This window comes from Natator depressus, chromosome 8 (genome assembly GCF_965152275.1).
Source record: "Natator depressus isolate rNatDep1 chromosome 8, rNatDep2.hap1, whole genome shotgun sequence".
NCBI lineage: Eukaryota > Metazoa > Chordata > Testudines > Cheloniidae > Natator > Natator depressus.
In genome coordinates this window covers 4,668,339-4,695,213 of record NC_134241.1, presented here as the reverse complement: position 1 = coordinate 4,695,213, position 26,875 = coordinate 4,668,339, and the positions used below count along the sequence as shown (strand labels likewise).

The 26,875-nt window shown below is 43.7% G+C and overlaps 1 protein-coding gene across 1 annotated transcript; it reads left to right on the top strand.

The window, feature by feature from the left end:
* The first annotated feature begins 11,567 nt into the window (after positions 1 to 11,567).
* SAP30L (SAP30 like) lies at positions 11,568 to 26,102 on the top strand. Its single transcript, XM_074960246.1, has 4 exons — positions 11,568 to 11,940; positions 14,144 to 14,266; positions 16,713 to 16,811; positions 20,392 to 26,102. Exons 1-4 carry the CDS (start codon positions 11,755 to 11,757, stop codon positions 20,518 to 20,520), a joined length of 537 nt encoding a protein of 178 aa, XP_074816347.1. The 5' UTR covers positions 11,568 to 11,754; the 3' UTR covers positions 20,521 to 26,102.
* Positions 26,103 to 26,875: the final 773 nt, after the last annotated feature.

The window sequence follows — 26,875 nt, the reverse complement described above, 5'->3', positions numbered from 1 at the left end:
GGGGTGCTAATTTTGGAGTACTTTACAGCATGCAGCAGTCTAAACCCATTTTTAGAGTCCCACAAAGGAAACAGAGTGGGATGCTGTCATGGTTAGAAGGTGAACTGTGCTTTAGACCCTTCTGCAACCACTTTTCCAGTGCACCCTTAGCTTCCTTCCTTCAAGGTGGAACCCAATGGTTCAACCATTCTCACACTGGATCTCTGGTTTCCCAGCCATGGTAATGTGACAGACCTAACTGTATTTGGCACCAGTGAGAAACTTCCCTCCGGGACACACGTGGCCAGTAGCTGATTAAAGTGATACAAAACAGTTCTAAAAAGAAAAGTGGTGTGTGTTCACCCAAAGGCACATAGACATCAAAGGAGAGGGTTAAAACAATTGCCTGCATATCTGGTCTGATATAAACTTCACCCTTTCCTTGCAAGTTCAGGAAGCTTCTGCTTAACCCAGATACCCCTACCTGTGGGCTGAGAGAGGCAGACTGCCCTCCTGCTGTCCTTGTTTGTCTCTCTCCTGCATCATCTCCCTACCTGCAGCTGCTGCCAACTCACTCCCCTCCCTGCTTCTCTAGACAGGGGTTTTTAACTACTTAATGTCCTTTTGATTTTAGGTCCCAGCCCTGCAAAATATGCCCTGCCTGGAACCAGGCGGGGGGACAGTTCCCAATTAATAGCCCACTCATTTTTCTCTTAAGGACCCTTGGTATTTTCTCTGGAGATAAATTATCTCTAGACATCATTTTGTTTCCTGCTTGCTCTTTCTAACAGCCCTTTCTTATTTAACTCCATGCAGGCGGATGGAATAAAATCAAGCAAGTAAACTGAGGTACACATAATATAGGTATCTCCCTTGCTCTCCTCAGGTGCAAATACTCCCAGAAACAAGGATGAAGTTTTTCAAAGGGATAGCAGACAACATGCAAGAGACAGTACCTGGATAAATAAACAGCCCGACTTCTATGCTGAATAGATCTCCAGCTGTATGCACACTGGCCCTCAGGCTGGTGCATGAAATAATCTACACATAGGACATGTCTGTCAAAGCCATTAACATAATAAAAGGCTTTAAGCGATGATCCTACCCAAGCCCCAATCTTCTCCCTATTGGAAGTACGTCAAAATGTATCAATCAAGCATGCTCACCACTCATCTAAACTGCTTTGTGGGAGCCAGACCTAAACCGAATGTGTATGTCCTACTCTCAGGACACAAAGAACCTACCTGAACAAACTGGCTAAACTGCATTAAATGGCCAGGAATTTTACCCTTTCAAGATTACTCCACAGCCTTGGTCTGGAAAAGGAAAGCTCTCTCCAGAGTTAGCAGGAGGCTAAGGGTACAAAGCACCTGTCTTGCTCTGATATATCCGCTTTTTCTCACTCATGCAGGTGGAGGAGGGTGGTGAACTTGTCTTTGATACAAATGAGTCAGGTGAATCTTATGCCCAAAGTTCACTTTTAAAACACATGGCATGAGCAGTATCTTCCCTGGCTTCTTTAACTGTTGGTAAGGAGATCAGAACCCTGAGCTCTGCTTAGGCTTGGCAGTTCATAGCCATAACACCTCTGGCTGTATCAGTTATGAATATAAAAAAAAAAATGCTTGAACCCTGGCACCTAATTGCTTGAGCCCAGGTATCTCTTTCAGTACAAATTAAACGCTGCCTGAGCTATCCTTGCCACAGAAGACTCAAAGACCACCATTGACACACACGCTCGCTCACTCTCTCTCTTAGATGACTGCAAATTACTTCTGTACCTTGTGCAGAACGTAGGCCACAGGGACAGATCCATAGCTGATAAAATTCTAGATGTACAATTTCCACAGTAGAGATCTGTCCAGCAGTAAAATCAAAGAGATGCATTACTCTACAAGTTTCATGGAAAGTTAGCTGGGGTATTGACTGAACACAGCAGTTCTGGATTTTTACTCCAGTTCCTTATCCACGCAGATGTAGGAGCCAGTGTTAGGCTCTTTGCTCTTTTTCAGATTGAGGTTATCACTTGTACTGGTCACCAACACTTAATATGGATAGAAAACCCCTGGCTAAAAATCCAGCAACAGGCTAAGTGAGTTCCCTGGTTTGAGAAGGCCAAACAGCTTCCTGCTCATTAGATGCTCTATCAGCCACCTCAGTAGTCTACCTATTGTATTCTCCTATGCAAGCTTTCTCCACCAAGAAGCCTGGTTCATCTGCTAATGTGCTAAAAAGATGTTGGACTGCGTGGAGTGGACCTACAAACTGGCAATGCTGACCAAGGTATGATTAATGCTGATGGATTTAGGAAATAGACTAATATTCTGTCGAAATCTCCCACTTCATACTCATGGCTTAAACTGACTTTAGGCCTGGCACTCTTCAGATGAGGATTTCTAGACTGAATTTTTTTCATGACTTAGGTTTTTCCCGTTATATACTTTTCCCAAACCAGTGTCAACAATTTGCAAAAATACCAATGATGGAATTTGCTTTCAAAACTAAACAAGATCCTCTGGAGCCTACCAATGGGACTCTTTTGGGTCAAATGAGAGACCTTTTCCCGAAAGGTAGCACTTGGCCAAAGACTTCACTCCCCTTCCTGTACCTCCCTGTTAAAATAATGTCATACAGCCAGAATACGAGGTAAATTATGGATTCTACTACACTGGTGTATTTCTTCACTGTTGAAGTCAGTTGTTTGTGGTGCTGGTGGGGTGTGTATATTTTGACACTCATTTGGGACCTGCATTACGCACTGTTGGCTTCACAATCAGTGGATAGTACGCCTGTCCCAAACTCAAGAAGAGCTTAGGGAGCCTAGCCTGGGCTCCCTGGACAATACATTGAACATAAATAAGAGAAAAGCAAATCAGCTAATTAAAGAATACTCGACCCTCATCAGAAAATGCACTGCAAGCAAAGACCCTTGGCCTCCCGCTCACCTGTCCCCAAAAGAGCACTAGCATAGGCTGGAGACCAGCAGACTTGGGCTATTTCACACCTGGCAGAGCAAAATTTGGTTCCCTTGAGGTGAAACCTCTGCTGCCCAGTGCCTCTTTCACAGTGAGGAAGGTCTCGTTCTATCCCTTCTGCTAATCATAGCTGCAGCAATAGCAAGCGTCTGTGTGCTTTTAAGTGTATCCCCCACATGCTACCAAAAACCTGTTCTGCAAAAATGTTGGGCCTTGATCAGAACCCTCTGCCCGTCAAGCCAGGTGTCTTTGTTACCACAGGTCACAGTGCCCAGGGCTCTGAGAGACCCATAAAAACCTCCACAAGGGACTTACAATAACTTTTTTCTAAACATAAAGGGTTGTGGATTTAAAGTCCGGTCTTGGGACCTTGTAGGACTAGAAGCAAGTGCTGAGTCCTATTGGGAAGCAGGGACTCCGCTCTCCCCAGTGGTCATGTAAATAAACCTGGAGTTCTAAACTCCTGCGTCCAACTTCCAGCTACAAAATGAAGAAGTGCAACGCAGGAATTCCCGAGACTCAACTTGCTTGGTGATTTTTCCTTCCCTGCCAAATCAATAGGCTTAATATAGGTATTGCTGGGGTGCTAGGCACTACGGTAATACAAATAATGACAACAATGTGGCAAACAGCAAAAGTTATCAAAACAAAAGTGTTTGTTTAAAGGCTGTTTTTTTGATAAAGGACACAAATACACTTATTTAAAGAGAGTAAATATTTGTTTTCTAAAGGGAATAATGTAGTGAAAATCCAAAATATGAGAGACATTCCACTCAGCAAAGAACAGTGATCCACAGAGGGGTTTTCAAACATATCAATGAGCGGTTCCCAAACTTCATTGCACTGTGACCCCCTTCTGACAACAAAAATTACTTTGCGACCCCAGAACGGGGGACTGAAGCCTGAGCCCCACCACCCCAGGTGATGGGGCTTGGGCTTGGGCCCTGGGACCTAGCAAGTCTAACGCCAGCCCTAGTGACCCCATTAAAATGGGGTCCTGACCCACAGTTTGAGAACCACTGGAACATCAAGTTTGACAGTGCATTGCAGCTTCAAGTTTGCCTACTGTTCTATATCCCTACCTAGGGCATTGATTGCCATAATATCTAGATGCTTGGGGAAAAACAGTCCCCTTTGGGAATTGAACCCCCAAACCAGGGTTCAATCTGAAGCACATCTTTTCTTGCAACTGCCCCTCATGCTCCAGGCTTCTTCCTACAACTGTTGACACTACACCACTCCTTTCAATTGCCTTGTGCAAGAAGCCTTCTGTCAAAAATAATTAACAACTCAGTGTATAGTTCACTTAATACAAGTTTCTCCCAGTACCCTGGGGTACTATGGCCATCAGCCTAACTTTCCCATTTTAGTGCACTCCGGGGCTATGTGCACCATAATGCATTATGTGCTGCCTAGAACCCATCAGACCAGCTGATCCAACTTACAGGGACGCACCTTGGTTATGGGAGTTATGGAGAGGGTTTGGAGTCTCACGCAAGATCAGTGGGGCAAGAGTTGTGTTGTCCTTCAGTTCCTCTTATGTATAGTTGGAACCATTTTAACAACAGCAAATAATTCCCAACCTGACCATGAGTGACGCTTGGGTTCCAGAACAGATCCACACAAGATTTATTTGCTTGTTATAACAAATGCTCTGTGTACATGGGGCCTGTTTTCGTTTCCTCTTTGTGCAATGAAAGCACTGTGTGGTGGTGATTTCCCACAGTAATAGATTGTCACAGATGGAGAAAGGTTCTAGAGAGAGTCCAGAAGAGATCCAGTAGGGAAACTGAAGTATCTTACTGTCCTCCAGAAAGGAATGGAAGTGCAGGCACAAGGTGGCAGCAGAAAGGTAATCCTCAACGATGCTGAGTTTTCAATAAGTTTAACAATGTGCTATAACTGAGCCGAGGCCTAGAGAGTAAGGACTGCTGCAACTGGGGATGGGGTGAGTGGGGCTGGTGAGAACGCAACACCCCTTTTTGTTATCTCACTCTTCAAAGCCTGTTTCTCCCAGCGCAAGCCCTGCATTTGTCTCCTGGATGTGGAAACTGGAAAGATTCTGGGACAGAACTGAGGTCAAAGGGGCTCTTCCCCTGATGATAGTGAGCAGGATGTGAGGCCCTGCCAAGCAAACCCTGGGTACGTCTACACAGCAAGCAGAATCCCGCAGCAGCAAGTCTCAGAGCCTGGGTCTGCTGTCTCAGGATCATGCTACAGCACTGAAAATAGCTGTGTAGACGGGCTCAGGCTGCGGCTCAGGCTCTGAAGCCCAGCCCCCTCATTAGGCTTCAGAGCCCTTGCCCCAAAGTCTACACGGCTATTTTTAGCGCCATAGCCTCAGCCCCATGTCTGCCATGGGTTTCTGCTTGCCATGTATACATGCCTTCAGACAGGAAAGCACCTCAGAAAAGCAGAGTGGGTGTCCCAAGGATTTTGAGTGAGTGCATTAAAACAATGAGTTCTCAGGGAAGGCAGCTGTGTGGCAGGGGTATCTTTTCGGCCATTATTCAGCATCTAAATTTAGAGATCCATGTAGACAGGGAGGCTTGGATGAGAAGACAATTATTACCTCTCCAAAGGCACTAAGATGCCTCCATTCTGATAGGTTTATGAAACATCATTTCTCACCTCTTTGCTGTTTGCACAAGGAGCTGTTAGATCAGGCTGGTGATGTGCACCCAATAAAGGATGGATATCTCCATTAAGCCAGGTATTTTACAGCCAGCTAGTTTTAGCCTAGCAGAGTGACAAAGCTCATGACGATAAATATGCTGGAGCATATTGTAATTGTACAAGGCCACCATGCTTTTTTCAGATAGATTTTCAATCAATATAGCATTGCATTTGCAGGTACTTAACATTTAATTTAGCAAAGAGAGAGATGGCAAGAGTACTTCTTTCCCCAGCAAGTGCTGCGGGCCAGCACATGAAACAAACATTTCATATTGTTTCACAAAGGCAAAAGGAAAAGTAACATATGCCTGGCACTGATTTGAACCTCTTTCTCCAAAAGCCTCTTATGCTAGTACACACAGTGGGTACTATATCCTCTGGCCAGCAGAGGGAGACAAGTTAAAAATCTGTCCATTGCTTGCTCCTTCATCATCTATCCCATATGGTCTGATCTCTATTTTGGCAGCAAGAACAGGAGTATTCTTTGCCAGCCAGCAACCATGTATCCAGCTAGTATTAGAAAAGAAAAAATACAAGAAAAACCCGTGCCTCAAGGCAATACACAGGAGAACCGCCTGCCCAGGACCCTCTCTTTAATAATGAGGATCAGTGGCATTTGTTGCAGGGGACAAGTGGTCTTTCAGGTACACAGGTACCAGGCCATATGGGTGTTACTAACTTTGACAAACCCTTTAAACCCTACCCAGAGATCAACACGCAGCCAGTGGATCTCTAGTGTCATGTAATCCCAGCATGTTGCCCCACTCAGTATATGAGCTGCATCATTCTGCACCAGCTTTGGACTCCAAATGATATGAAGTCATTGACCCATGCCTTGTCTTGATGCCAACTGGCAGAGGGCACAGGAGTGTATGAGTTACAGAGACCCCCTGGTTTGGCATCTACCTACTAGTCTGCCAGAGAATGTCACGTAAGGTTCTAATGAAAGCCTGTGTCACACTGGTCGTCATAATCATTGAGAGATGTATGTACAGAAAAATGTGTTGAGTTACATGTATATATACTAAAAATTATGTTCTCTAGGCCTGAATTAAAGCACGGCATCAAAAGGTGACCCACAGACCCCTGGCACACAGGGGGGAAGAGATGCTTCTCTCACTCTGACTGGACATCTGAAAATTAAGTACTGTATGCTTCACAACAGACCCCCATTTACAGTCTGAGCAAAATGGTGATCAATAGATTGCAGAGATGGCAGGGAAAACAAAACCAGCAGGGGTTATCTCATTTAAGAGTAAGGCAATGAAACTTGGAAACTATACCTAGGGTGCAGATGAACTCCCCCTCCCCACTTTTTTCCTTCCATTTGTGAAGACAAGCCTCCAGTGGACTTGATTGTATGAGAAGGGATCTCAGCCAAACTGGTTGAAAACACAGGAAAAAGGACTTGAGGTAAGCTATCTTGTAGGGGGTGGGGAATGCCTTGTTAGTTAAGTTTAGGCTTTTAGAAAACATACTATGATTTTGCTTTATATGTAACTATTTGTTTCCAATATTTTTACTCTCTATCACTTGAATCTCTGTTCCTTGATGATAAACATATTCTTCTTTCCACTATATCTAAATATCTATATCTCAATACTGTGTGTTGAGCAGAGTGGTGATCCTGAGTTGAATCTTGCAAGCTGGTGAGTACTGTTCCCTTGGGAACAGCAGATCTGAGAATTCTGTGAGAGGTCAATGGAACAGGGGCTGGACACCCCAGAAAACTTGTGGGTTGGTATGTGCCCATTGCTAACCCGTACAGAGACAATGAGTCCTGCAGAGGCCTGAAAGGCAGTGCTTGTGTCGCCAGAGGCAGGTAGTTTCAGGAAGCTGATCCACAGCAGACACAGCTGTTTCATGCTAAGGGCAGGTGGTGGCAAGGTGCCTTAGTCCCCTGGGAAAAGTCAATGGTCTGATCGTTCTTGTATCTTCCAGGAGAGACCGATAGGAATTGCTTGGTGGCTGTTTGCCAGCAATGGCAGGGAGGAGGGTTGAGGAGGCATTTGCACAGCTATTAGAAAGGAATATGAGAAATGGGCTCTGACCTGTTGGTATCAGTTACTCTCTAAGGGGGATCTGCTATATCTAAGAGGCTGTGCATGGAAAGTTGGCCTGAGACTGTATTTTAAGACCCCCATCTTCCCCTTGGGTACCCAGAGACTATAATATTGTTAGGAATAGGCCTTTTCCTATGCCTCGGAGAATACCGTGAAACAGTCAGATGTGATAAACCAATACAAGAGCCTTGAGCAGATTGAGTTTACTTGGAACATTTTTGTGTGCAACTCCAACAACTTGGATTAAAGCATATTAATTCCTGCACGATTTCAAGATTCTAAGACAGCTGATGCCTGCTTTAGAACCTTTCTGTCTGAAGAAAGAAATAAGGGATTTGGGTTTTTTTGCACACACAAACTTGCATCAGATCACAGAAATCCTCCTTTATCTTCATAGCTGTCCCCAACCTAGGGCAATTTTGGTGCTAAAAAGATTACTTTAAAAATAAAGGTTGAGCAAAATTGCTTGGGAGCAAATGTACTTCAGAAAACATCTCTTCCATAGTCCAATAACTGCACCAACTATGATGCTTAATTAAACAAGAAAAGCCTCTTTGGTATGACAGGTTTCAGAGTAACAGCCGTGTTAGTCTGTATTCGTAAAAAGAAAAAAGAAAAGGAGTACTTGTGGCACCTTAGAGACTAACCAGTTTATTTGAGCATGAGCTTTCGTGAGCTACAGCTCACTTCATATGCATCCGATGAAGTGAGCTGTAGCTCACGAAAGCTCATGCTCAAATAAACTGGTTAGTCTCTAAGGTGCCACAAGTACTCCTTTTCTTTTTTCTCTTTGGTATGGTATCTGCAAAGGACTCCTCCTAGGCTTGAGCTGAGATGTACAATGAGTTTTGCAATGCAGCCACTAGGAGCCTGTCTTCCCTATAAATTATTACCTAGGCTGGTCCCTAGAATAAACCACAACCTTTGTAGCCAGGAACAAAAATTTTAGGAGTGAGTCCAGAGTAGTTTTTACAAACATGTCAGCTATCTTGAGTTAATTGGCAGTCGACTGACTCGAAATTAAAAACTCTATCGTATGTGTGCCCCTGAGGTTTGCTTTCCTTCACAGCACGCAAGACTGATGTCGCTCCTACCCCTTATCTAACCTAAACATGCAAGTCAAATTAAAACTATGAAAAGTAAATAAATGTAACTTTTTCATTTTCATTTCTCCCAGAGTGAGACTGCCCTAGGAACCAGTTCTTACTGTTTGCTATTTCCCGTGAGTACCATCCAGACCAGTGGATGAGGAAAAACTAGATTTCTTAACCTGTAATTTCCATTTCTCATAATGGGAAGGGCATGCATTGGTCTGGACAAAGCCTCAGTATATATGCAGATGTTCTTGCTAAAATTAATTTTGTAAGTGGTTACACCTTTAATTCTATTAATCCTATTATCTACAGTGGAGGTGATGTTTTCTACCTGGTTTATGTCATTTCAGCTTTGGAAGTCCTGGGAATCAGTGTGTGGTGCTACAGCTTGAGTCTAAACTCAAAGGAGGGAAGTCAGGAAAAATCTAAGCTGCTATCTCCATTGTGGCAGAATGGACCCAAGAGCAATGTTCATACCATTAAGAGAAATAAAAATTACAAGTAAGGATACAACTAGCCTCCTCCTGTACTGCTTCTGTTTTAACTCGGGTTCAACATAATGAGAGCATTGCACAGGGCTTTGGAGAAAATCCTGGTCTGTATGTATTAGATGAGTGAAAAATTTATTCTGCAAATGTAGGCTGGCTCTTAAATAAAAGAGCAGTATAGAAGAAAGTGAAGATTCAAACCAAATGATGAAGGGATGAGGAGTCTGGAAGAAAAACAATCTGAGGTATCATAGCATGTGTTACTTGCATGCAAAACCATGTTCTGAAGTATCCCTAGCCTCTGTTTCCCAGAAGCTAGGAATGGGCAACAGGGGATAGATCACTTCTGAAGCACCTGGCATTGGCCAGTCAGAAGGCAGGATACTGGGCTAGATGGACCTTTTGTCTGACCCAGGATGGCCATTCTTATAATGATCTAATGTACTTTGTTAATTGTTTAAGATTTTGAATGATTTAAAGAGGCTGGCTCAGAGGCCTTCATTCCCTCATCTCCAGCAGCAGATATAAACTGCATAAGGACCATGTGTAATGGTGCATGTCCTAGCCAGGGTTGGCAGTCTTGTGTAATCCTTGTAATTTTCTATTTGGGACCATTTGTGGAAGTCATGCCTGGAGAAAGCTGCCACTAACTCAGCATGGAGATAAACTTGTCAGTCAGCTTCTTCCAGTTCATGTTTGCAGGAGGGTATTAAGGCAGCTGTTGGGTGCAGATTTCAACGAATATTCTCTTTTCCCCTAAACATACCTTGATCTATTCCTCCTGCTGAGCCTCTATCCTTCCATCAGTAATTGTGAGCGGTTTCTTCTCAGCTATCTGACCAAGTGGCACAGGTCCAATGTGGTGTGTGTGAGATTCGGTTGAGCCGGAGAGTCATGTCCCCAGTTACACAGGTCAGGGTCTAGGCTGCCTTGCACCAGGCAATGTAGCTACTTGGGGTCCCTATCCATGCTGTCCTGTGCTATGGTGCTGGGGCTATCCCGATGTTTAGCATCACCCTCAGCCTGGTCTCAGGGTGGTGCAGTGTTATGCAGGCCCTGCAGAGAAGGGGGGGCTGGGTACAACATGTTTGCTCTGCCCCCCCCCCCCGACGCTGTGGGGGTTTGAGCTCGGCGCCCTGGCGTAATTGTGCCCCCCGCCGTTGTGCACGGTGCTGTGCCTTCTTCCTAGGGTGGGGGGAGCTGGGCTGGGGAGCGCCCGGGTCGCGGGGGTGGGGGGGCGCTGAGGAGACGCCCTGGTGGGGGAGTGCCCGGGTCTGCGGGAGGGAGCTGGGCTGGGGAGTGCCCGGTCTGAGGGGGGGCTGTGGGGAGGCTCGGGGGGGGGGGGCTGGGCTGGGGAGCCCCCGGTCTGAGGAGGGAGCGCCCGGGTCTGGGGGGTGGGAGGCCCTGGGGGGGGCGCCCGTTTGAGGGGGGGGGGCTAGGGGCAGTCATCCTGGGCCCTGGGGTGCCCGGATCCGGGAGGACAGTTCCCGAGGCCAGGCCTCCCTCCAGGCCTCCCGGGTCTGGCCCGTCCGCTGCCCGCAGACCGGGGCGTCCCGCCCCCTCCCCGCTTCCAACCCACCTCAGCGGCCTCCCTCTCCTCCGCAGGAAGCGGCCAAGCGCCGGCGACGGGCAGCCGCCTCCGCCAATGGGGTGCGCGAGCGAGGGCGGAACCCCGCCCCGGGGGCGCCGCCGGCCAATGCGGGCGCGGGGGCGGTACTTCCTCTGCCCAGGAGGCGGGGCGGGCAGGTTTTTTGTGTGTGGGGTCCCGGCGGCGGCGGCGCTTCGGGGCCCGGCCCGGCCTCCGCTCTGCGGCAGCCGGCCGGAGAGCCAGGGGGCGCTCGCCGGCTCCTCGCCCGGCTGGGCCCGAGAGGGGCGGGGGCGCTGCCGCGTGTGTCTAGGGACCCTTCACCGGGGGGCGTTGCCGGGTGTTTCTAGGGGGCCCCTGGGGCGGCCCGGGGACGCTGCCGGGAGTTTCTAGGGGCCCCGGGCTCGGACGCTGCCGGGAGTTTCTAGGCCCCCCGGGGGGGAGGCTGGGACCTGCCGGGAGTTTCTAGGGGCCCCGGGCTCGGACGCTGCCGGGTGTTTCTAGGGGGCCCCTGGGGCGGCCCGGGGACGCTGCCGGGAGTTTCTAGGGGCTCCTGGGGGGGGCTGGGACCTGCCGGGAGTTTCTAGGGGGCCCGGGGCTCGGACGCTGCCGGGAGTTTCTAGGCCCCCCGGGGGGAGGCTCGGACGCTGCCGGGAGTTTCTAGAGGCCCCGGGCTCGGACGCTGCCGGGAGTTTCTAGGGGCCCCTGGGGGGGGCTGGGACCTGCCGGGAGTTTCTGGGGGCCCCGGGCTCGGACGCTGCCGGGAGTTTCTAGGCCCCCCGGGGGGGTGGGAGCGCTGGGTGTTGGAGCCGCTCTCATCGCGGGGGGCGCAGTCTCCGCCGTTGGGAGGCACCGGGTGTCTCCCTGCCATTACTCTCCGGGCGGGGCTGGGCGATGAATGGTTTCAGCACCGAGGAGGACAGCCGGGATGGGCCCCCCGCTGCCCCCTTTTACGGCCAGAGCTGCTGCCTGATTGATGACGGGGACCGCTGTGTCCGCCCGGCCGGCAATGCCTCCTTCAGCAAGAGGATCCAGAAGAGCATCTCCCAGAAGAAGCTCAAGCTGGACATTGACAAAAGTGTGAGTTGCAACCCGGCTGTGAGTCGGTCGCAGCCTTGCCTTTATGGGGCCCAAAGGCTCCTGCAGTGCTCTGCGAAGTTCATGGGCCACTGCAGTGTGGCCTCTTCTGGGCTGGAACCCAGCATCCGCTTTACAGTGCACGGGAGGAGCCTTACACAACCCTTTGGTACCACCAGCCTGCAGTTACACCTGGCATTGCATGGCTGTTGGGACCAAACTGAAGACAGCGTGCCTTGAACATTGCAAATTGTGTTTATTGAGCCACATTGGCAGTGTTTAAGCCACCGGATTGACGATGCTAGGGTTCTTTCCCCCTCTGAAGGGAATAGGAATTGTAGTGATCTGTGTGTATGGTATACTTAATGTGACCCTTTATTTTGCAGGCTTTATTCCAAACGATTTTACAGATTTAAATGTCACTACTAATGTTGTAAAAGATGTAGAGGACAGAGAAAAGGTCTGGAAGAAGAGAGAGGGAGAGATCAACTGGCGATGAAGTGAGAAGTAGGGCTAGTAAAGTAGTGAGAGATTTAAAAGGACTTCCAGAGGATAGGTGCTCGAGGAGAAGCATCTTGCATTCCAGTGAGCATGTTGTGCGGAAGGATAGAGAAAAGGCCAGTTTCTCCTAGTTTTGAAGGCAGTAGTACCACTTCAGCCACTGTTAGGTACTTGTGACTGCTGTGATTACTAAAGAGGTAACTTTAATTCCACAGATCCCGACCAGTTGGGAGGTATTTACATAAGTAAAGCTTCGAACTGTTCCCATGAAGCAATAATTTAAAAACTGTCACATCTGACTGAACAGTTGACATAACCATTTTTTAAATGAAAAAAATTGCAAGCTTGTTTATTGGTTGGCATCCAGCAGGCTTATCTGCTGCCAGCCAATTAATGATCATTTTAAGTGACATCGGTCCGTCAAGCCTATAAATGAGACCCTCACTGGGAGGAGGATACATCTGAGCTTAGCAGCCATAGTCTTTATGGAAAAAGTTTCTATTTAAAGTAACTCCCTTAGCATAAGTCTCACTTCCATCAGAATTTTTTTTTGCCTGCAGTTGTTAGAAGCAGCCATAAGATTAAGACAACTGAAAGAAATTAGAGTGTACTTTGAGTGTACTTTGTCCATTTAATGGCATATTGCTTTAATTTGAGTGTACTTTGTCCATTTAATGGCATATTTCATATGGTTGATTTCACTGTTCCTCTTGTTTGTGACCATCTTTCACACAGCAACAAGGGAGAAAATCACTTTAAAGAGAGAGACTCAACTTGAAATCTAGTAATTTTTTTAAAATCATGTATTTCACCTCTCAGAGTATTCCCTGAATCTTTCTAATGTGAGTCAAATTTTACTATCTTTTAATATTTTGTTTCCCTTGTTACGTATGAAAGACCACAGAAGTGAAAGGGGAAACCAATGAAATAACTAAACAGGCAGAAAGGATTAAACTGACTACAAAGTGCTTTCTTTACAGTTTAAAGGCATTTGTACTGGACTAGCATCTACTCATTTCTGTCATTTACAGTCAGTTTAGAGAATGTTAGTTTTCATTAGAAAATGCCCTCTTAACAGGAACTTTCGTATTGGGGTGAACTTTTAGAAAGATTTCAGAGTAGCAACCGTACATAAGATTCTTATGTACAAAAAGTAGTCAGTTAGTCTGCTTTCTTCTGTTGTTTGGTAAGGGGTTAGGTCCTGATCCTGAAAACATGCACTTTAGTAATCTCACTGATTTCAGTGGGATTACTTGTGTACATCAAGGTAAACACATGCATAAATCTTCACAGATTCAGAACCTTATTCTTCTCCGCCCAGCTACAGCTCAATTCAGAAGTGAAGAGACATGATCCTGTAGAGAATTCATCCTTTATTTTGTGACATTTGATTGGTTTCATGAAAGTGAATGTGACATCATAAATTTAGCATTATTATTAGAGATTGAATTTCAACTTAGGCTGTTAGGAACCCTTCATTTTCCTCTGCCTCTTCTCAGCCCTAGCCATTCACACGATGAGCTTATTTCCATAATTCACGAGTATGGCATCAAATTCATGATTCAAATATACCAATTTTCATAGTGTTAAATGTAGTGCAGCAAATGTGTCCTGTGTATTATTTCTTTATAATTGATCGTAGTCTCATACAGTTTTTTTATATAATAACTACTCTGATTGCTTTTCCCCCACTTTTTACTCTTAGGTAAGGCATCTGTATATTTGTGATTTCCACAAGAATTTCATTCAGAGTGTCCGAAACAAAAGGAAGAGGAAAACTAGCGATGATGGAGGAGACTCTCCTGAGCATGAGATGGATGTCCCAGAAGTAAGTGTCTTACAAAAACGGATGTTGGCTGCTATTGCCAATGTCTGCCGTGTTCAAATTTCATGAACCTTATTGTCTTGGGGGGAAGGCATACATCCTTTCAAGTCCATGAAATAGGGACATTTGAGCACTTTCATATAGCTATGAAGACTTTCTTTCACTGAAATTGCAACTTTGTCTAAATTCTTATGGAAGTAACAGTGCCTTCAGTAATAATTTTTATATTGAGGGAGATTATTCTGATTTTGTTTTGTGAGCATATTCCATTTTCTTTCATCACCATGGCATGATCCAGTTCCTGGCTTTACTAGATTTCTTCTATATACATGTCCACTTAAAACTTTCTATAAAAGAGGAATTGAAAAGATTTGTGGAAAAGAAGTCCAAGCCTACAATTTTATATGCAGGGAGTAGAGCTGAGAAAATAGTTTATTTTTCAATTCAGTGGCCAAACCACCTAAATAAATAAATAAAAACGAATTTGTTTTGAACAGAATTTTATTTTCTTGCCAAAACAAAAGTGAAAAGAATTGTTTTTTGGGTCAAACAAAATGTTTCATTGGACCCTAAGCTAATTTGTTTTTATTTTGTTACATTTGGGGGGGGGGGTGACCCTTTTTAGCGCTTTTTAAAAAAACAAATTGACCCAAATTTCAAAACAAAACTTTTACATTTTTAAAAAAAATTTATTCAGCTGAAAATATTCACTGAATTTGACCAAAAACCATGAACAGTTTCACTTGCCCTGAGACTGCATTTTTCAGCAAATCTATTAGTTGAAAAATTTCATCCAGTTCTAATAGAGTGTGCCTAAACAACAAGTAAGGGGGTATTCAGCATATACACTATTCTAAAGTTACTATTTAAAAAAAAAAATGAATGCACATCAAGTCGGACTGCATGATTCCTGATTGGTGCCACAACCCAGCATGCATCATTCTGGGATGTCACAGTTTTCAGACTCTCCACTATGGTAATGGAGTCAGCCCATGTGGGCTTAACTAAGCAACATTCAAGGATGTTGTGCAGTTTTGAAATATGTATAATACTTTTTACATCCCAGAGCAGCAGCATTTAATAATACTCTTAAACCATTGTTTCTCAAACTATTGTACTGGTAACCCCTTTCACACAGCAAGCCTCTGAGTGTGACCTCCTCCCCCCCCATAAATTAAAAACACTTGTTCATATATTTAACACCTTTATAAATGCTGGAGGCAAAGCAGGGTTTGGGATCGAGGCTGACAGCTCGTGACCCCCCATGTAATAACCTCGTGATCCCCTGAGGGGTCCCCACCCCCAGTTTGAGAATCCCTGTCTTAAACCATGAAACAAATAAATTATAAAATCTTTGAGACAAGAGCCACATTATCTTATTTAATCTAATTTCTCTATTCCTCAGTTTCCCCGTCTGTAAAATGGAGTTATGAAACTGACCTCCTTTGTAAAGTGCTTTGAGATCTACTGATGGTATTAGGTGGTATTATTATTTGTACTTTGGGCATTGAGCACACTTTTAAGTGCGCTACAATAATAAATTGAAATAATCACTTAACAGGGCCCTTCTGGGCTGGCTCATGTGCTTTAGAGGTATTTCTCATACCTGACGCGCTAATACGTTGCTTAGTTAATACAGGAGCCAGTGGCAGGACGTCATAGTTCCTAAAAACATTACTAACAACAAAATTAAATTTCTGTGCCATATGCTGCAGATGACAAAAGTTAAGTAACATTCAACGCATAATTTAAAACATAAGAGGGAGTTTTGCAATTTACATTTAAAGTTCCCTTCACCTGGACTGTTACTGAAGCACGCACTTTCTGCCTGCCCTTTGTGCAGTTTTTTCACTCTCACTGTAGAAATTGTGCATTTACATTTTGAAATATCCCTGGTTGAGTTCGTTCCTTCACAGTGCCCGAAAACCCAACAGTTTATGACACTAGCCATTTGCTCAGTGGGTAATAAGATGGTATTCAGCCACAAGTTTCTAAACTCTGTGGGAACAGCAGTGAGTAATGATTTCTGTTTGTAACAAAGAACTCTATAATTTTTAGTGTGGTTCTTCTCTGAAAAACAGCTCTCTAAAAATGGCATTGGGGGACTATTTGTGTGTAAATGACCTGCTTATCAGATTCACTCAGTTTACAAGTGAAAGGATTGCTGAGGATGCGGAGGTGTAATTGAGAGCAGAATTTGGCCTTACAACGGGAAATTGGCTAACCGTTCTGTTGTGGTATATGAGCCAGAACAGAATTTCTCTCCCCTGAGACTGTTTTGGCTCTGCAACATTAACAAGAATAAAAAAGTAGACTTATATTTGTCACTAAAGCAAGCCCATGCGGCTCTGAATACAGACAGAGCAGTCCTGTTGAGCTAGTAAGTGCCAGTTTGAGCTACTCTCCTCAGATACATCTGCACCCCAGTCATCCTGCATCTGTTTTCCAGGTTGACCTGTTCCAGCTGCAAGTGAACACGCTGCGACGGTACAAAAGACATTACAAGTTACAGACCAGGCCTGGCCTCAATAAGGCTCAGCTAGCAGAAGTAAGCGGGGGTGTGGGGAGTTGCTTTTTATAACAGAAGAAAAATGTATTTTTCGCTTCCCCAACCTGACATCCATTTTCTGGACACAAGTGACTGCGCTGACTCTATCACTAGTACATACCAGATGCTCTGCTGCTGGTTTCCAGTGAATTGCTATAAGCGTATTCTCCTTCCTATGAGAAGGATCCTGAGGAACATTTTGCAGTAGCTGTTGTTTGTTCTCCTTTCTTTCCATCCATCTAATTCATTAAAAAGTGAATGATTAATGATGGCAGAGTGAATAGAATCAGAAAATGGACTCTCATTGTCCTGTGTATTTACCAATTTTCAAGCTGTTAGTTGGGGACAGCTGTAAAACCAAACTCCTGAGACACATTCTAGCAGAGAGACAAGGAGGGTGAGGTAATCTTTTATTAGACCAACTTCTGTTGGTGAGAGAGAAAAGCTTTTGAGCCACACAGAGCTCTTCTTCAGGTCACCCAAAGAAGAGCTCTGTGTGTGGCTCAGAAGCTTCTCTCTCTCGCCAATGGAAGTTGGTCTAATAAAAGATATTACCTCACTATCCTTATCTCTCTAATATTCTGGGACCAACAGAGCTATAACTACACTGCATACAACATGATCTAACAGTCATTTTAAATGTCATATTGTTTTAGTTTTTCTCCATTCTCTGCCTAGTGCAGTTGGGCTGCATTTCTTCATATTAAAAGCAGAGTCATTAACCCAGTTCTTCCCTTCTCTCTTTCCTTCCATGATCCTGACATACCTTGCTTACCTAATAAATCATGCCTCATCAATCTGTTAGAATTCTTTGAGGGGATCAACAAATCTGTAGACAAGGGTGATCCAGTGGATATAGTGTACTTGAACTATCAGAAAGTCTTTTACAAAGGCCCTCACCGAAGGCTCTTAAGCAAAGTAAGCAGCCATGGAATAAGAGGGAAAGGCCTCACATGGATCAGTAACTGGTTAAAAGACAGGAAACACAGGGTAGGGATAAATGGTCAGTTTTCAGAATGTGGAGGGATAAATAGCAATATCTCCCAGGGATCTGTACTGGGAGCAGTGTGGTTCATAATGATCTGGAAAAGGGGGTAAACGGGTAAAGAGATGGCAAAATTTGTGGACAATTCAAAATTACTCAAGATCGTTAAGTCCAAACCAGACTGTGAAGAGTTATAAAGGGATCTCACAAAACTGGTTGACTGGGCAACAAAACAGCAGATGAAATTCAATGCTGATAGTGCACATTGGAAAACGTAATCCCAACTGTACATACAAAATGATGGGATCTAAAGTAACTGTTGCCACTCTGAAAGAGATCTTGAAGTCATTGTGGCTAGTTCTATGAAAACATCTGCTCAGTGTGCAGTGGCAGTCAAAACGAACAATGATAGGAACCATTAGAAAAGGGATAGATAAGACAGTATATATCATATCAACACTATATAAATCCATGGTACTCCGACACCTTGAACGTTGCATGCAGTTCTGGTTGCCCCATCTCGGAAAAGATAAATTAGAATTGGAAGAAGTACAGAGCAGGGCAACAAAAATTATTAAGGTTGCATATGAGGAGAGATTAATAAGACTGGGACTTTTCAGCTTGGAAAAGAGATGGCTACGAGTGGATATGATAGAAGACCATAAAAGCATGAATGGCATGGACAAAATTAATAAGGAATGTTGTTTAGTCCTTCACATACCACAAGAACCAAGGGTCACCCAATGAAATTAATAGGCAGCAGGTTTAAAACAAACAAAGGGAAGTACTTCTTCACCCAACGCACAGTCAGAACTGTGGAACTCATTGCCAGGGGATTTCGTGAAGGCCAAAAGTAAAACTGAATTTAAAAAATTATCAGGTCCATCAATGGCTATTAGCCAAGATGATCGGGGATGCAACTCCATGCTCTGGGTGTCCCGAGCCTCATACTGACAAAAGCTGGGAGAGGGTGATCGGATGGATCACTCAGTGATTGCCTGTTCTGTTCATGCCCTCTGAAGCACCTGGCATTGGCTGCTGTCAGAAGACCCAATACCAGATTAGATGGACCATTGGTCTGACCTAGTATGGCTGTTCTTAATAAGCCATTAAAGAGCTGTCTCCTCCTTCTGTCCTCCACTTGACAAGAGTTTGGGTAGCTCTTTTATACAAGCAGTGCTGCAGATAGATGTAGTGTCCTTAATAGATATTCTAATGTTCAAGGCAGTTGTGCTTCAGGCAAGTGTTACAGAATCCCCACTCCTGCCTCGATTTCACCTGAATGTGTTCCTAGGGAAGCTCTGCTCTCATCAGGTTAACCTTACCTCTGCAGAAATTGCACTCTGTGTTTCCTGCAGGCCCAGGACTTTTACCACCATACAGCATGCAAAGTTCTGGCGGCTTTGTAAAATGTTTTGTTGCTCATTTTCAAAGTAGAGTACAGAATTAATGTTGATAATGTTGTACAGTATATGGCATGGAGTAACAAGGTGAAGGGTGGGATGTAGATCCTCATTGGTATATCGTGTATTTGATTTGTAGTGTTCTAGCTAATGAGTAAGCAGTCTTTCAATTCCCTCTTGTTGGCAAGCGCTATGTACTGAAGCACATTTACATTAGTATCCCCGGCAAAACTATTATGCAAGCAGAGATTAACCTTAAGGGGAGCCTAACTTAAAATTGTCACACACTTCCCAGATTTCCTGTGAAGTTTGAGCAGCTTTGACCCTACGCTGGATCCTCGTCCAGCTCCCATGCTTGAATCACTTCTGCCTGAGGCTCTTAGACATCTGCTTCTAACCCACCGTAAGGAAAACTCAAACTTCCATAAGTCTTCTTGGAGTGATTCATATTGTTCAACCTGCATCAAAAACCAATTCTGGAGTTGTGCTGGGTACTGAAAGAGATGTTTCCACCATAGGAGAAAGCACATCTCCTAATCCTGGCCCAACAAGACCCTTTTTACATTAGATTTATCCTTTGGATGAGAAAAGCAACCTAACTGTCCAGGGTTGTTACCAGAGTTTGAGGTAGCAGCCCTAGCTTTTTTTCTGTTGTGGATCCCCTTTCAGTTCCTTTTATGAAAGTTTCCAACGTGTTTTAATGTGGGCAAAGGTCCATTGAAGCTGCATTGTTTACATTGCCAAGTCTCTACCTCTTTTGGATCACTTTAGCGAAGCTTGGCGATAGCTTTCCTTCACTCTTCTTTAAAATATTGAGTCATGGGGAAACTCTCTCCAAGCAGACTTGGCACGGAATGGATTGGGGAGGTGGTTTCTACTACTAACTAAAATACTAGCCTGTTGTAATGCTTTCCTAGGAAAGGAGGACTTCCTGGCTTCCAAATTCCACTTGTGAATTGGCTCCTGAAATTGTTGATTTAGCAAGACAACTCTTTGCCCATATGCACATTCTAGCTATAGTGAAGGGGTAAATGAGGACTGACTGTTCAAATCAGTGCATGTTTGCATAAAAGTGTGTTTTACTTGACAGCCTTAAATCAATGTCAGGATGAACAAAGACCAAACTGTAGTTCTGCTTATTTCTGCATTTAATTCAAGAATTTGCCTTTTTTTTTTCTTTTATAATATTTAGACCATTAGCCGCCACTTCAGAAATATCCCTGTGAATGAAAAGGAGACACTTGCTTACTTCATCTACATGGTAAAGACCAACAAGAGCAGGCTGGACCACAAATCAGAAAGCAGCAAGCAACTAGAATAAAGATGAGTTGGACTTTGGATGAGAATAAGCATGATATTGAAGGAACAGGTGGTGTCATGCATTTTAAGCTTATAAAGACTGTTAAACTATATTGTAAAAAATTTTAAATGCGGTGTGTGTGAATGACATAATATAGACACTCTTGGTCAGGACTATCTGAAAACATGCATCCAACATGCCTAAGAAGACTTTCTTCCCAGTCAAAGCCAACATTGGAATGAAGGAATAAAGATCATAGGAAGAATTAAAGATATCAGTAGGACTTTGTGGCTTTGAAGTTCATTGATCCAGTGTGTTAAAGTACTTCTGGAAGCCTGCTTCTGAATGTGATTTCGGTGATGAGTAAAAAGAATTCAGTGGTCTCAGTCTGCATCACAAAACCACCATGCAACACACTTTGGCTCAGGACTGGAACAGCAGTGGAATTATAATTCAGAATCAAGGTGCATGGGTCAGAAGTCTGTCTGAAGCTTGCTCACAACCTGAACACACTCCAACTTTCTCTGAGTCAGTGCTACAAGTTCCAAACTTCTGTGAATGAATGCTACAATTCACCAAATCCACTCAGTGAACGCTGTTTGATTGGTTTGAAAATGGATTTCTCACATCATATCATATGGAAACCAAACCGATATTGCCAACCTTTTCATCTGCTTTACCTTATTTAAAAACTCATTATTTAATTGAATTGTTTTAAGCATTTGAGAACATCTGCATTTTCTGGACTTATGGCATTTAAGGAAATATGTGGCATTTAGGCAAATATTGTGAATTAATTCACTGGTTTGATCATGTCGTTAAAAATGCCCCAATTAATTCACATAAATCTTTGTTGTGTCTCTTGAATTCTAGGCTCAGGGGGATAGGTGAAGCAATGGCTTATGGCTCAAGCCTTTATCCTGGGTCAGATCAGGTATAAATCACACAAGTGACTTTATTCTCAATCTGGTCTTCAGCAGGTCCACGTCACAAAACTGGCTCACAGATTGGTCTGACTTCCAGTCTCAGTTTCAGATAAACCATTCTAGGAGCAGTAGATATGTCACCAGTGTACTAACACGAGCATATGCGATATTTGAACAGCATCTGCCTGCACTGTTTTGGCAATGGACAGAGTGTCAAAGCACTCACCTTTCATAAGCATTAAATTTACGTTTCCTAGGAATAATGCTGATCGTAGAATGGCACGCAGTTGTCCTTTGTAACTGCATGTTTTAAAAGTAAAGTTAAAATCACTCATTTTTGTCATTTCAAGCCAAGGTGTTCTTACAAATCTTCACAGCCTAAACAAAATTGGCAAGGGGAGCCTAAAGAGTATTGTGACCTGTCATTTTCCAATGACCTCAAATTCAATTCAAGGTAGTCTTTGTGATTTTAAAAAACCACACCACTCCCCTGCTGTTTTAGCTTTTTAGTCTTTTTATTCTGTTCTGAGATGCCAAGACCCCACCTGATGAGCATATATGAAACAAGCCTTAAGCAGCAAAGTGAACAGTGGAGAACTTTGGTTAGAATTTTTCAGTTGTGGGTTTGAACATGCAGAAACTGTCTATAGCTTTGAATAGCTAAATATAAGAGACACAGCTCAATATTGTATTTATTGCTTATTGTGCAAGACAGACAGTTCATACAATAACTTCTTGAAATCTTAAGCTTTCCCAAAGTATCTGGTAAGATAATTAAGGTCACCACTCTAAGCAAACTGAGTTTATTTGCAGAGCTTTCAAGTGTTTGCTTATGTTCCAAATAGATAGTCAAGAAACTTCAGCCTTTTTAATAAGTCCAATGTCATGCAGAAAATACTTCTAGTGATAGGGATATTCCATTTTAATCTGATGCATCTCTGAAGGATGTGGATTGTTTCAAGTGTCATCACAGACTCCAATTCAGTATGAATTTTAAGAACTATTTAGATCAGATGGTATGTCTACACTTCAGTTAAAACCCTGTAGCTGGCCAGTGCCAGCTGACTCAGACTCGTGGGGCTAGGGAGCTGTTTAATTGCCATGTAGCCAATCGAGCTTGGGCTGGAGCCGGGGCTCTAGGACCTTGTGAGGCCCAAGCCCAAACATCTGCAATTAAACAGTCCCTTGGGAGTCAGCTGGCATGGGCCAGCCATAGGTGTCTAATTGCAATATAGACATATCCTAAGGCGCTTTGACACAAGCAGTGAAGGAGTGTATGGAACGGTAAGCAAATGTCTTGCATCAATATTTCTTGAGTGTTTAAGAGTCTCCATTATTCTGGTCCCTTCCTTATTGGAAGGATGAAATAAACACCCCATATCAGTCAATTGATCTGATTTATATAATTCAGGACAGATGCCTAGAAGGTATGTTCTCTGACTGCATGATTAACTTCAGAGTTTTTATGCATGCACCCGGAGGAGAGTAATTAAGGAAAAATCTGTCTTCAAGTTATGAGTAGGTTATGCCTCATCCTGACTTCCAGACCAAAAATGGAATTTGTGTGGGGCTGTTAGGGGGTTTTTTTCCTCTTTGTTTGTAAGAGCAAATAATTTGTTGCAGTGTTTTAGCCATTCTTTACAAAGGAAATATGGTGGCAGGTTCCATCTGTTCAGGTGTATTCATTGGAATGTTTTTGTGCAGAGGTGGGATTCAGGAAATTTTCTGAGCTAAGTGATTGATATAAAATTTATGATTGTTGTTGGTTTCACTTAAGCAATTATACTTTACTTTTAAAAAAATCTTATTCTAAGGTGTGGTGATGAAAAGCTGTTTACCAGCCATTAGCAGGAGTTTATAAGGTGGAGAGGTTGGAGGAAGGACACCAAAGAAGCAGAGGAATCTTTGGTTTTCAGATCCCTGGGATCCCATTGCCTTATAAACACTTGGAGATGCCTTATTCTCTTGTTCTCAACTCCGCTAAAGTAACAAGCCTTGATCCTGAGAGCAAGTGTCTTGGTGGAGGGACTGGTCACTCATGTGGCTACCCACGCTAGACACTGACATCACACGTCAATTCAGCAGCAATAGCCATGTTCAGAGTGCCTGTGGCTCTCGGAGCGTTTAGACTTTAATAATCAGAAACGCAACAATGCAATTGCTCTGTGTAATGCCACTGTGTGTGTTTGATTGTGCTGCTGGCCCATTAATGTTACTGTCCAACAGGTTTTAAATGCTCAACAGCAAATGTTTTTTTGAGCCTCAGGGGTGTGAAATTTTTCAGCACTTTGACAGGGTTTGTTGAAGATGCAGGAGAGCAGAATTGCTTTGATGGATGTGGTTCATTCACACAAGGTGTAAGTTTTTTACCTTGATACTTTTAGAATTTGCATTTCACAGACTGGATTTAAATGCTGTCTAACTCAACCATGGTGCGCAAACTTTAGTAGTGGTATATAATTTGTTCCAAGTCTCTGGGTGGAATTCATCCAGTGCAGAAGGCCCATAGGAAACACTCCTGTCCACATAAGAACCTGATCCAATTAAAGACTCCTGTCAACTTCATTAGGGTTTGGATCAGACCCTAAACCCTTAGGATGGAACTCAGAGTCCCTCCTGCAGGCTTCTTCAGTGGGTTAATTTAATCCTGTGTAGTGGTCCTATGCTGGTCCCTAGTATTTGTAGGGGAAGAAAAAGAAATCACTGACCTTTTTCATCCCTTGAGCTCAGTGAAGGAAAAAGCAAGGGAATTTGAAGTGTCCTGTGATAGGATTAAATTAGGGGCAGTGGCATTGTGATGACTGGAAAGTGCCGCTGATAAAGCTGGCAAGTTCTTAGGGGGCACTTTGTCCTTAGATGTTCTGTGTTCATCTTTCAAGTCCTCGTTTTGTGTCTGTATCTTGAATACTGCATATCTTGAGCAAACTGTTGCAGTAATATTTAATGTTTCTTTTGCTGATTAAAGCTTGATTTAAAAACTTAGGTCAGCCTAGCTACATCTCTCAGGACTGTGAAAAACGTAATGCCCTGTGCAACGTAGTTAGGTCGACCTAACTCTGCTGTAGACACAGCTAGATCACCGGAAGAATTCTTTCCGTCGATCTAGCTACTGTCTCTCGAGAGGCGAATTACCTACATCAGTGGTAAAAGCCGTTCCTGTCAGTGACGGACGCATCTACTCTAGAGTGCCACAGACAGCACCACTGCAGCACCACAGCTGTGCCATTCTAACTGCTCTGGTTTATACGTATCCTAAGATCCAGAAAAGTGGAGGATTAAGGTTGTCCCGACTTTATCTAATTCTCTGGTACCTGCAGGCGTGCTTCTAAGGAAGGTTGGAGGCTCTTTTGATGTGTAGCCGAACAAAAAAAACACACACACAAACCTGTCTGGCAATTGAAAGTCAGACATGTCAGTAGGATGGCTTCTTATCCAAACAAGCTATGAAATCTAGAGCCAAAGTAACCCACAGCAAACATATTTCAGACTAGGTAGCATAGCAAAGAGAACTCCATGTAGGACATGGTCCAAATGAAAACCCAGCTAAATGGACTTCTTTCACACACACATTTTTAAGAAGAGTCAGCTAAACAGTGTTAAATTTTGCGATGAGTGTTTTATGCCAAACACAAATGTAGTGGGGAGGAGAAAGGGTGAGCCATGCACTTTACTTCTGTCGGTAGGTTCTAATGTAAATACCGGTGGGAAATCATGGTAGGTAAATGGAAGTGGTCAGGGAGGGGGACTTGATAGAAAAGATTTTGTTTTTTGTTTCAAACAACAAACCATTCTTACTCCTGCAATGCCCTAGCATCGTTTTCTTTTTAAAATTTAAACTATTGAGATGAGGGAACATTAAACTTTTAGGTGGGAGCCATTTTACTGCCCAGTGGATTCACTAAAGGGCCCATCATGGAGAGACAATAGAATATTGTTGATTGCTCTTTTTCATTATTGTTCATTCATGTCAGCTAGGGCTTATCAAGCATAAGAGAGGTGGTAAAGTTCAGTTTTCAGTTTCTGCTTTCTAGTTGTAAACAGGACTCTTAACGGCACCGGATAGTCCATTCACTTTTGCAACAAACCCCTGCTCTCACTTCCATGTTATCCATTACCCACAGCTCTTTTGGAAAGTAACTAAATAGTGTTCATGGAGTGGGAGGGCTCTTGCCTTAAATTCTGAATTTCGGTTACAATCAGGTCTGATGTATAAAATAGTTTGCAATAGGTTCTTAGGGTCTCTGACCTAATAGATTTCCAGTATTGTTTTTAAAAGAGTGAGGTTTGCGTTTTTGCCTTTCATTTGTTGTCTTCATCCCTCCTGTCTTGTCCCATTCCACAGCTGGAACACCAAGAGGAGACACCTCGGATAACTTAAAAAAAATCCTTTTACTCTGTACCAGGCTTACTGGGAGAAAAAAAATCATTCCCCCTTTCATTACGGCCTCCCACATGTTGTGCTGATCTTATGCCAAATGTTTTTGATATCTTGTATTTTTACTGATGTAAGATAGCTGTGTACTGTCAACGTAACTCTAGTAACTTACAGTGAAACTGTATAATTTTCTCTGAGATGTAGAAAATGTTCTGCTCCCACCGTGTATGAGACTTTAACTCTGTCCTGTCAGACAAAGCTATAAATGCCTGAGTTTCACTTTTAATAAATGATCTATCTAGCAACACGCCCCAAGTTCCCTCTGTTTGCCTCTCTGAATAGGATTCACTTCCAGTGACTGGCTTGGGAGATTTGGTTCCTGGGATGATCTAGACGTAGTGCTTCTCACTGCCACATAGGACACCTGGGTTCACTTTGATTCCCTGTGCTGACTTTTTGTTCCCAGGACTCCGAGTATTGCAGAGATGGGAGGGGAAGTAGAGGGATGAGGAAAAATGCCATCCCCCTGTGTCAAATAAAGGAGTCTTACCAACTCCTTAGCTGAATGAGTAGTTCCTCTGACATAAGGCCTCTTGTAGTGTAGGGGGTATAAGCCAAGAAATGTTCCCAATGGTATGTAAAGACAACTTGTGTTTAATAAAAAGAAAAGGAGTACTTGTGGCACCTTAGAGACTAACCAATTTATTTGAGCATAAGCTTTCATGAGTTAGTCTCTAAGGTGCCACAAGTACTCCTTTTCTTTTTGCGAATACAGACTAACATGGCTGCTACTCTGAAACCTTTTGTTTAATAAAATCTGTTCACTTGGACAGCCTTGTAAGTCTTCTATTTAGAGGATAATGTACCTTCCATCATGTGGGATTTTCCCTGCCATGGGCAGCCAGCCAGTAAAATCCACTGTTTCCCATTTGATTCATTCTTATTTTGTGACTGACTCCTCTTATGGGCCTGTTGTAGCGCCATGCTTGTCTTCATTTTGAAAAATACTCTAAATGGTCCTTCTACGCACCATCCGCTTGGGTCTGTTTTTAAACGGAGTGTTCACCAGAGGAAA

What these genes read in the sequence shown, in the direction of transcription:
- SAP30L (XM_074960246.1), top strand. Translation starts at nt 11,755, where the DNA reads ATGAATGGTTTCAGCACCGAGGAGGACAGCCGGGATGGGCCCCCCGCT. An exon ending in ATGAGATGGATGTCCCAGAA is followed by an intron (nt 14,267 to 16,712) that starts GTAAGTGTCTTA and finishes TCTGTTTTCCAG; the next exon opens with GTTGACCTGTTCCAGCTGCA. An exon ending in ATAAGGCTCAGCTAGCAGAA is followed by an intron (nt 16,812 to 20,391) that starts GTAAGCGGGGGT and finishes TATAATATTTAG; the next exon opens with ACCATTAGCCGCCACTTCAG.